Source organism: Paracoccidioides lutzii, assembly GCF_000150705.2.
Source record: "Paracoccidioides lutzii Pb01 unplaced genomic scaffold supercont2.5, whole genome shotgun sequence".
NCBI lineage: Eukaryota > Fungi > Ascomycota > Eurotiomycetes > Onygenales > Ajellomycetaceae > Paracoccidioides > Paracoccidioides lutzii.
Window position 1 is genome coordinate 1,287,248 of NW_015440951.1, and position 11,358 is coordinate 1,298,605.

Here is an 11,358-nt window from a genome sequence, read left to right on the forward strand (position 1 = left end):
CAATTCTGTGAACGACTACAGAATGTTGAATATCAACAGGTTGCTGCAGACGTTGTCGTCATCCGTCTATCAATCTGTGTCGTTGAAGGCTTGTTGTCCCGGTATGATTATACTGCTTCGCGGCTCTACGCGAAAGTCAATCAGTTAACTAATAACTAACGCCGCCACGTGACCCTCCCCTTAAAAACGCGAGTTAGGGCAACCGAAGTCAAATGACCGCGTGTTTGGAGCTTCTGGGTGTTTTCTCGAACATAAAGTATGCATCATCGACAGCAAAATGAACATATATATGGGGAAACAGGGTGTAATTTAGTCGATAACTCGAAGGGCGCCAACACACACCCATCTAGCTGGCTATGTCAATTATGAATAATGGATGGGGACATCGTACTGGGTAATTAGCATGTTCCGTACCCATATTAAAAAGCTTCAAATGCTAATGAATAATGCATATTAGATAAGGAACACCCTCTCGCGGGGGTGATTCTTTGCTGTACATCGATATTGCCAGAGTATCGGGTAGGATTTTGTCCCTCAACATTGCGTCAGGCTACTGGAGATGTTGATATTTTGCTTTTGTGTAGGAGCAATTGGCTTCCATAGCTACTCAGATGGGGGCGGTCCATAAATTCGATCTCACATCAGACGTTACGCATTTGATAGTCGGGGATCTGAACACGCCAAAATATAAATACGTGGCCAAGGAGCGGATCGACATCAAAGTTCTCAAGCCAGAATGGGTAGAAGCTGTCCGGTCTTCTTGGATGCTTGGGGGAGACCCCAATCTTGAGGAACTGGAGGAACAATATCGATATCCCACATTTGCAGGCTTATCGATATGTCTTACTGGATTTGAGGACAGTATGTGACGCTATTGCGCTTGGTCTTTTGAATGTTACACAGTCTGCTCACCGCCAAAAGTGAACACCAGGAACCACCTTCAGAGGACGATCACAGAGAATGGGGGAGAATTTAGAAGGGATCTCACCAAAAGTGTTACCCATCTGATTGCGCGATCTGGTTGCGGTCAGAAATATAAGTATGCAACCCTGTGGAAGATAACCGTGGTAAGCTTAAAATGGCTTCAAGACAGTCTTGAACGAGGGATGGCGTTGGACGAGAGTCTCTATGACCCGCTAATGCCAGACGAAGAGCAAGGCATTGGTGCATGGAACAGATCAGCTCCAGTGGATCCCGTGAAGCAACCCAAATTAATCAATGCAAATCTTCAACGGCCCCGGAAACTTAGGAGGGTTGCAAGTATAAAACTGGGTGGACAAAACGAAGATATATGGTCAAATATTAGCGGAAATGCAGCGAAAACCACTATGGCAAGCGGCAGTTTTCAAAATGGGCTTAACGAACGGGGAGCCGATATGTTAGCGGTGACAAGTGTCTCTGTGATCCACGAGCCAAAGTCTTTTGCAAGCGAAACCACAGTAGCTTCCCGTCCGGCCATGGCCGAAACACCCACCCAGAAATCAGTGGATCTGATTGAACCTCGCGGTAGATTTTTGTTAGGAGCTAGATTCTTAATCAAAGGGTTCTCCTCAAGTCAGGTATACATCATAGTTTTATTCAAGACGTTGATCCACGCTAACTTCGCTAGACTAAAATTCTAGAGACTCATTTACTCTCTCGCGGTGCCCAACTTGTGACATCACTAAGCGGGCTTGCTGGAGGCACCACTACAAACGGTCAAGGCATGTATGTGCTTGTGCCGTACAATTTACCACGCTCTGAAATTCCATCTCTTGACGACTTCGTGATGGAGCCGCAAGTTGTAACGGACCTGTGGGTCGAGAAGTGTTTGCATAATAACTCCCTCATTCCCCCTGAATCACATATCACCAGTACCCCTTTCCCCAGATTTCCGATTCCAGGTTAGTGAGTCCTATCTACTTTAGCCAAATGATTTCTAACCATGAATAGCATTCCATGGGCTGAGAGTATGCTCTACTGGATTTTCTGGTATTGATCTTTTACATCTTTCAAAGCTCGTCAAGGTTATGGGTATGTGCTCATAATACATTGTTATAAAAATACCGGCTTGGAGATTAATTGTCATAGGGGCTACCTACGATGAGTATCTCACTTCCAAGGCATCAGTGCTCATTTGCAACAGCACAAATCCGAACCAAGAGAAGCTACGACACGTTACCGAATGGAATATTCCTGCTGTCATTGCCGACTGGCTGTGGATTTCGGTTCAAACCGGAGAGAGGAAGCCTTTCGTCCCCTACATAATACAAAATAAACAACCTCAAAAGAATGGATACCCAGTCCACCATATTCAACAGTGTAGAGTGAAGCAAGACGGCAGCAAGAAGCGAAGTGCACCATCAGAAAATGATACATCGTCATCTCCTGATACACAAACATCCAAACAAGCCGCTGTCACCACTCGAAGGAGTGAAATTGAGAAGCAGCGAGAAACCACACGACAACCAAGCATACCGCCTGACAACGCTCTCCCAGAGCTCCCAGAAAACTCTCCACGAAAGTCCAGTCGTTCTCCTGCTTCTTCGAAAAGCAACAAAACTCCCCTTCTTGCAATTCCCGTCCGACCAAAAACACCTCCAAAAATAGAAACCAATGATAAAATTCCCGACCCGAAAACAACCCTCAACGTTGCCCTCAATGAATTCCTGAAACAAAAGCGCAATGCAACTTCCTCCAAACCATCAAGTCTCGAAAATAAAGACAGTGGAGACACCGGTCTACAACAGCAGCAGCAGAGAAAGCGCCGAAAACAGCTCTTCGGCAGCTCCAGTTCCCACTCCTCAATGCTGCTAGGTGCCACCATGCCTGGTGACTCGCATTTACTCCGAGCCAATTCCGTAGACACCATGAACGAAGATGGCTGTGGTAGCGTCGTGGACGGACTGGACCTCGACAGCCCTTCGACAACGAAAGTCAACAGCAACCCACCTAGCTTCTCCTCCATTTCCGCAGAAAATAAGAAGGCGGACAAGACGGAGGCGCAGCAGCTGTTGGAGAGTCGTCTGGAAATGTTTCGCACAGATGCTGTTTCTGAGTTTCCCGGGTTCGAGGACGAAGATGACACCCCTGCAATGACCCAGTTGGGATACGAGGTTCCTGGTGCGGCTGCGATGAGGGCGAAAATTGCTAGTGGAAGTGAAGGGATGGCAGATGAAGGGGTTGAAGATGGCGTGACTGGTGCCGTTGCTGATGCCACGGCTAAGCACCGGGAGAGAGCTGTAAAGGGTCTTGTTCTTGGCAAGGTTAAAGATCATGATTTGCTAGCTGGGTGGGTGGGTAGGAGGAGCATGAGAAGGCCCGGGAAGGGAGTGTTCTACGAAGGTCTATGATTCTTTTGTTCCTATTGCTTTGTTGCCTGTGTATATATGTCAACCATGATGATGTGTGAAAAATATTAAGTTTGATTGCTCTATAAATACTGACAGTTACCCATAAAGAGCGATGAGGCGTTACATTTATGATTTGGCCTTTCAACATGTTCTCTATTGGAAGATTTTGGTGATGAGCATTTTGGTTTTGGCGATTCCATGGGAAGGATTATAAATGGCTTCTTAGATGAAAAAATACGAAATGATCCTTTTCACCCAAGGATTCTTGTCTGCCATTCTGTACAAGCGGAGGCGATCCTATTGATACCGATGATACTAAAGCAGAGAGGGAACACCTTGACACCTGTGCCTTAAAATTTGATAGAACATTTTATCCACACATCGCGCATTGATAACGTCAAAGTGAACAAGTTGCTCTGCATATACCTATCTTGTCTCAAGAGTTGGCAAGCATTATAAAGAAAATCGTACGAAAGAACATGTCTACTTGAACAACATCGCATAAACTATATGACAATAAGCTAAACACACCATACTGTATATGAAATGCCTGCAATTTCGTAAAAGGGAACGTTTTAAGGTGATATTTCTAGTCGAACAGAAATATGAAGCAAAGGGGATGGGATGAGTTTTGGACATTGAAGAGAGTAGCATCTTGTCTGACAAAATATTAAAAAGCGACAAAAAAAGTTATTTTTTTCCATTTTGATATCTGGAGAAATAAAGAAAAAAATTACGAGCTAAGCAGTATGTAAATCAACCATTTTTATCTATGCATTGGTGGTGCTGTTGGGAGAGGTGGTGGGGAGTTGCTATGGAATGAGAAGCTTATTAAGAGAGGGGCGAGGGGTATTGAGGAAAAATTTCAATGGAGGCAACAAGGTATTTGCACAGACATATGCACATATAGTCAACATTGTAAACCGAAGGATCAATGGGCAGAGCTTAAAGAGGTAGTAAAGAAACGATGGAGGTGGGTGAAGATGTTAGATGTAAGGCCCTAGGACACAGAGCTCCCCATATTCTTTCAGTCCGGCAGGAAAGGTCAAAGCTAATGCTGTTGCTGATACTGCGCCATACTGCCAGGCAACGGCGCTTCAAGATCAACCTGCTCAACCACCCTGCGAGTCTCACGACTCTCCCTGAACAGGTTGGCAAAGTATTTGCTAGCAATCTCGCTCTGTTGCTTCGTCCTACCAACTTCATCTTTGCGCTTGGCTAGGTCCTCTGTGGCTGCTTGCAGTGCGGCCTGCAGCCTTGATGCGGGCATGCGGAGGACCCGACGCACTTCGGATGAGATGCGGGTGGCATTGGTGTGGACATAGTCGAGTTCTGTGAGGGTCTCAGAGAGCTTGCGGGAGATGTTGGCTGGGACGGCATTGGGTATTTGGGTGAGGAGGTATGAGGCAGTTAGTATGGCTGGGAGAGAGAATGATGTTGGGTTAGTCAGGTATAGAATAAAAATTGGTAATAGGGAAATAAGAAACCCACCTGCTGCGACAATTCCGGGTACAATCATCCGTCTCATATTGTTCGAACCCAAGATTCTAGCTGCGCCAAGAGCGCCGTCGATCCAACCAGCTCCACCCAGGACTCTTCCCCCAAGGACGGTCACAACGGTCATCGCCATGCCGGTTCCAGCAACCCTTTCTTGCCGATGCCACAGCCCTGGAATGTCGAAGAAATCCCAGAGTTGGATCTCGGTATCAAGTTGTCTCGCAGAGATATGGCGCTTTTGCTTAAACATAAGATCCGCGCGGAAATTGAGATTGGGGAATTTATCTTCCCCAACGTGTAGGAGGCCGATGCTCTGGATCATGTTGACTCCCTGGACGGACTTTCCACGAGCATAATCCTCGCATGCCGAGACGGAGGCAGCAAGCTCGTCTAGCATAACTGTCTTTAGATCTTCTGCGTAGTGGAATGCAGATAGCAGGCCCGGATACTCAACACCAAGAGTAGCTTCTGCAAGCGTCGAAATTGTAGTCGAGAGAGTTGTACGGGAATAATTATAAACATCCTCACATGATTCATCTATTGAGTTGGAAAGGCTCTCGGAAACTTCCGTTCGTCGCTTCTTGCTTTCCTCATAAGCGGGAACAAGTTCGTCAAGCTCCCGTGTCATACGATCCATCTCCGATGAAGCAACATCTCGGTTCGCAGAGGCGAGGAAATGTAGGTCAGAAAGGATATTTAGAAGATATGTCTTTGCTGGGGCAAGTTTCGAGCGTGAGCGCTTGTCAAGGACAAATCGTCGCAGTGCACCCTCCAGATTCTCAAAGTCCTTAATCTTCTCTTTATCTTTGCCTTTTCCCTTATCATCACCTCCAGCAGATGCTCTGCCTTTGCCCTTTGAATTGTCATCGTCATCGAAGTCTGGGCCACCACCTCCACCATCTCCCCCACCGCCAGCTGTAATAGCAGGTATAATTGGAACCGCATTACTCGATACAAAGTGGACGAGTTCAGCAGACTCTTTGAATGTCCGTGGACTCAATTTCTGAATCTGCTTCAAAACCGTCTGCTGGCAACGTTCCTTATCCCGAATATTGTCAAAGCCATTAACAACAATAAAAATATAGGCCTTTTCATGGGCAGCGTTCATGATAAATTCCTGAGCAGATAATGTAAAATGGTTCGCAGCGGAGACGACGAAGACAACCACATCAATTTCCTCCTGTCGAGCAAAGACAGCAGTGGTCTTTACGGAGTCTGAATTCAGCCCTGGAGCATCGATGATGGATATATCGACCACGCCATTGTTGAGCAACGACTCATCAATGGTCCTTATATCCTTCAAATAAATCTTGCACTGCATATATTTGCTGTTATCCACCACAATGGACTCCAAGTCTTGAATTGAATATACGTCATATGTGCTCTCATCGTTGCGGTTATACTGTCGGTCCTTGTGGATGGCATGGACTTCCTCAACCCCACAGTTTTCCCGTGCATCCAAAACTTCGCAAAAGATACTCGTGCACGGCTGCTGATCTTCCGGGAGAACTTTGCGGCGCAACAAAGCATTGCAAAACGTCGATTTACCCGCATTAAGATCCCCAGTAATCAGAACCTTGCTCGACAAATCCTCTATTCTGTCCCGCAAGGAAAGCAGGTGCCTGATGCTCTGACTCACCCTGCCGTCCAGGAGGGAGGCAATGGAGCCCTTTTCTAGAGAATGGACCAGCTCTGACTGTGACAATGCGCCAAGTTTGAGATCTAGTTTCAGGACGGAAAATTCCTGGGAAATCTGGGGTGTTACCAGGCGCGGTCCTGGAGAAGGTTTGTGTTCCACCGCGTCGCTGCAGTCAGAGATCTCACTCCCATCCATCGCCGCCGTGGCACGTCGTAGAGGATCTGGCCTTTTAAAACAGTTCTGATTTGATGCATTGACGTGATATGATTGCACCCGCTGGAAACCAGATGGATGCGGGGAAAGGGGTTGGCTGGTTTGCACTGGCGGATAGTGAGCAGGCCACTGACGATTCATTTCCTGGAGCTCTTTGAGAAGCTCTACAGTACGAGTGATCGAGCGGCTAAGCTGAGTTCGATTCGAATTGCTAGAAGGGAAAAATTATATTTGTTAGCCAGGAACGGGTCTAAATGGGGTTCAAAAAACATACTATAACAATTGATGGACATGGTTGGCTACAATCTGCCTTTCGTGCTCGGCTGTACAACGTATTAGATATATCAGGAAAACACAAGGACTTATATATGTCACGTAAGCAATGCAATAGAGATAAACAAACCAGCTTCGTTGAGTTGCCCTGAAAGAACAGGCGTATGGGAAGGAGTTGGCCGGTCCTCCATTAAACCCTCATCATATCCACTGGTACTGTCCCCCGTTGTGCTGCCTCCATATCCAGAATCATTATTCAGTGAAGCCATTAATGAGGTTGCATTGTGAGAAATCGATCCAGAACCAACCACTATATATTCTGGTCCGTCACCTTGGGGAAAAAGGTTGCTCGAAGATTCAGCAGCCGCGTGCTTGGACGAGCCCTCCCCAGCCGACGAAACAACTTCGCCAGGGAAATATCGCTGACTCATGGCAAGCGAAGAGGCTACGCCGGATTAGAGGAGACGGATGTGGTCTGCATCAAACGAAGAGACCGTTTTGACGCGGTTGTCGTCGTAAGACTTGTTTTGATAAGGGTTTGTTGGACAAACCACCAATGACGTCCTTTGGGGATCAAAATAATCATGGACTGACTGGTCGGAGCTCCGGAGGTAGTTTTCCCGAGAGTGGGTTGGGTAGTTAAAGGGCTTGGCATGGCGCCTTGTGGGCAACAGCCATCATTAACTATCGGCCATCGCATAACTTAGATCCCTAAGGCTCAATGGATTGATAGGGAGATATCTGCTTAAGAACAAACTACGATTATACTGTCTCCTCTGTAGCCTTTTGATTTAATATACATTACTGGAATACCGGTGCTTCAATTCCAGTTGTTTCACCCCTGCAATGAATGTAAGTGGTCCCTCTCCTCTCCCCGCCCTGCCGCGTACTCACCAGACAACCTACCAGATCGTGGAATGGGCCTTTGGAAAGCGCATGACGCCTGCAGAGCGTCTGCGAAAACATCAACGGGCACTGGAGAAAACACAGCGGGAACTGGATAGAGAACGCGTGAAGCTGGAAAACCAGGAGAGGAAGCTGGTGCAGGATATCAAGAAGAGCGCAAAGGCTGGGCAGATAGGCGCCTGCAAGATTCAAGCGAAGGATTTGGTGAGGACGAGACGGTATGTTTTGTTTCTGACAAAGATGACTCCCCGTTTTTGCCAAGTTAGCGGGCGTGGAGATGTCGCCGGTTGTTTGTTTTTATCGAGGTTGAGTTGCTGATCCATCCTGTCTTGTCTTGGTCATCATAGCTACATACAAAAGTTCTACTCGATGCGAACGCAGCTACAGGCCATCTCTCTACGGATCCAGGTACGATTGCGCTACCTTAAACAGACAGACACTGGCATGCAAGAGGAAATATATGATATACTAACTATCTTTATTCGCGCACATATGTATAGACCGTCCGGAGTAACGAGCAAATGATGCAATCAATGAAAGGCGCTACGATGCTCCTAGGCAGTATGAACCGACAAATGAACCTTCCCGCCCTGCAACGAATAGCCATGGAATTCGAGCGGGAGAATGAGATCATGGACCAGCGGCAGGAGCTGATGGATGACGCAATCGATGAAGCCACGGGGCTCGAGGATGAGGAGGAAGGGGAGGAGATAGTTAAGGAGGTTCTGGATGAGATTGGTGTTGATCTGGGACAGATGGTTTGTGTCTCTAGATTATGCATTTTATATATATATATATATATTGCTCGAAGATTGCTAATATTTTGCAATTACAGATGGGAGAGACACCTTCAGGACTACAAAAGGCTTCGGTCCCTGAAGGCCGAGTGGCCCAGGCAATTGGCGGTGGAGGAGGCGGTGGAGGTGGTGCGGGCGGAGGCACAAATACGGACGACGATGATTTACAGGCGAGACTGGACAGTCTCCGACGGTGATGATAATCTTGCTCTTATAATGACTTTGGGGCGGTGTTTTGCTTAGCTGATGTATGTCCGCTTTTTGCGGCAGTGGTGTTTGGGTTCTGTTTCAGGCTATATTGATTGAATATATTGATATCTTTCTTTCTATTCTCTTTTCCCCACATTTCAACGAGGACATCCTCTGTACTCTTAGAATACATCAGTTTTAGCGCGGGTTATCAGAGGATCCTGAATTCAGAACCATATGGACATCGCAGACAAGCCTTCTGTTATACTGGGTTCTCTCGAAAACTGTGAGGCTTAAATAGGCGCCTACCCCTATAAACTCAGCTGCTGCTCAACCTGCGTCTCCAAGGCCATGCTTCTTCTTCTTCCCAAATTGGAGATACTGATGGGGTTATGCCAACTCATAAAGTCATATTCCATGCACAGCAAGCTTAGGAGCCCAGTTCCACGTCCTGACGTATAAGTAACTCATCCCTGTTCGCTCTCATGCCCTATGGAAAATAGTTACAAAGCACGAAAACATATCCTCAGCGATATTAACAACGTATAGCAGCTGAATCTTTTAAATACCAGGGAATATTGCAGTACACAAGTCTTGTTATTTGTGATGTTTATCTGAACAGCTGTAGTCGTCCTGACAGCCAGCCACTAAGAGATAACAGACAGAGTGGCAAGCTTCATTAATTGCAGAGATTGCACGCTACGAGAACGACTATATGGTGGCAAGCAGGTCACGTGATGGAGGTGTCCGACAACATAGATATAGACATGTTGCTTCCTGAGTCGCTAATATTCCAGTATCAAATTTCCACCTTGTCTTTATTTGCTTTCCGTTTCATATCAGCAATAATGCCAATGTGGGTATTATGGGTATTTGAATATCACAATCTCGCAATAACTATTATAGAACAAACAAACCAGTCCTCCTTGTTAGATGTCATAACAACTGTTGATCCCTGCGATATCCGGGGAAAATATTACGGAATCAATACTCTGGAGCGAGCCTCTAGGCAAAATGATGCAGGGCTGGGATATAAATAGTTGTCATATGGACTCCGTAGATTAGTTGGGTTTTATAATATTAAACTCCTGTATCCTAAGGCCTGTAGCCCCGTAGTTGATGTTTTGTCCCCGCTGAATGCCAGAAGACACCCAGTAGAGTTTTGCCCCAAGAAGGGTCAACTCGGTAACCACCTATTTAAAATGACAAAGTAAATAATGAACTGGAGAGACCTTCAACTTAACCCCATACTTCCGTTAGTTAAATCACTTCCAACTCTCTCACTTCTCACTCCTCTTCATCCTGCTAGTCTATCCTCTCATACAACTTGTTCCTAACCATCCTAGACACTAGAAGTAAGTCGTCTCTGACCAGTTGTTGTTCTATTCTTTGCAGTTCCCCTCTCCCCGCTTGTTTTGACGTGGGGTGTGCTCTAGTGGGTTCGGTTCTTGCTCCGTCAGATCTTACTCCCCAATCATCTAGCCCAAGCCACTCCCATCATAACTAGTTAGTTAGTTATACTTGGAGTAATCGATCCAACTTCCTGTTTTTGAACCTGCACAGACTTGGAATATCGCCCTCAATGCTCGCGCTGACAGACAAAGATGCTGACTTCACCTTCATCCGCAGCTGCAAAACATATGTAACCCCTGCTCATTCTGCCTTTCTTTTCCGCCACCAGGACAACTGTACTTGTTTCCCGTTATCGACGCAAATCTGCCTCTGCCGTTGACTCGGATCGATTCCCAGCGCTGGAGTTGCTGGATAAGGGATTACGGTCGGGCTATTATTCCTGTAACCTTGCGTTGGAAGTCAGGTGCTTGTTGATCATCCCTTTGGAGGTATGTTTCTATATCCTGATTTCCAGTGTATCTGTGCTGGCTGTATATACATACATACATGAAGCCGTTGAGCGTCGGATCTTCAGGTGTTCTCGAGCAGATTGATCGTTCCCTGGTGGGGAATTCGACTGTACCACCCGCCCTTGTTTACTTGGATTTTATTGTTTGTGGTGAACTACCTTTATGCGCTCATGGACGGTGACTGACATTGTTAATACCAGTTTTAAGCCCAGCTGCCTTCTAAGTACACCCCGAATATTATCATCGTTCGCGAGAAAAAAAAAAAAAAAGAAAAGAAAAGGAAGGCTGGAAATCTACTCCCTTAAAACCAACACTTATATTTTCTCATATAGCGAGAACGCATCTCAGTGTTTTAAATTGGTTTATCAAGCTGGCAGGAAGTAAGCGGAGAACCTTCTCCAGCCAGGGCGGGTTGCTCTACAGAATGTTCAGCGGCTCGACGAGCCCGACCAAAGAGAAAGACAACACCGCTCCTGCCTCCGGTCCCGGTCCGACTGTGCTATCCATTAATACGGAGGATACTGTTCCTGTGCTGGAAAACAACACCAATTCACCTAGCGGCCATGTCGCTGACATCTCCGCAGCCGCAGCGAGGACCGGAGCCCATCATCTCCGGAGCGCTACAAGCGACGAAGTAGTTCCATGACAAA

The 11,358-nt window shown here is 46.6% G+C and overlaps 4 protein-coding genes across 4 annotated transcripts in view; 3 read left to right on the top strand and 1 right to left on the bottom strand.

Annotated features, from left to right (window-relative positions):
- Positions 1–372: 372 nt before the first annotated feature.
- On the top strand, positions 373–3,332 carry PAAG_02591 (subunit of DNA polymerase II; the record flags this gene model as incomplete). Its single annotated transcript, XM_015844688.1, has 7 exons — positions 373–394; positions 458–519; positions 585–861; positions 922–1,559; positions 1,610–1,883; positions 1,933–2,013; positions 2,071–3,332. 7 exons carry the CDS (start codon positions 373–375, stop codon positions 3,330–3,332), a joined length of 2,616 nt encoding a protein of 871 aa, XP_015701736.1.
- Positions 3,333–4,383: 1,051 nt separating this feature from the next.
- PAAG_02592 (transmembrane GTPase fzo1) lies at positions 4,384–7,385 on the bottom strand (the record flags this gene model as incomplete). Its single annotated transcript, XM_015844689.1, has 4 exons — positions 4,384–4,751; positions 4,824–6,892; positions 6,956–7,004; positions 7,085–7,385. The coding sequence occupies 4 exons, from the start codon at positions 7,383–7,385 to the stop codon at positions 4,384–4,386; spliced, it is 2,787 nt and encodes a 928-aa protein (XP_015701737.1).
- A 415-nt stretch (positions 7,386–7,800) lies between these two features.
- Positions 7,801–8,854, top strand: PAAG_02593 (SNF7 family protein; the record flags this gene model as incomplete). Its single annotated transcript, XM_015844690.1, has 4 exons — positions 7,801–8,078; positions 8,208–8,268; positions 8,361–8,618; positions 8,696–8,854. The coding sequence occupies 4 exons, from the start codon at positions 7,801–7,803 to the stop codon at positions 8,852–8,854; spliced, it is 756 nt and encodes a 251-aa protein (XP_015701738.1).
- Positions 8,855–11,132: 2,278 nt separating this feature from the next.
- Positions 11,133–11,358, top strand: part of PAAG_11520 (hypothetical protein) — a gene marked incomplete at both ends in the record, with an annotated part of 2,115 nt that continues 1,889 nt past the window's right edge. The window contains one exon of the mRNA XM_015847157.1: positions 11,133–11,342. Coding sequence (XP_015703289.1) covers positions 11,133–11,342 — 210 coding nt within the window. The remainder of the gene's footprint in view (positions 11,343–11,358) is intronic.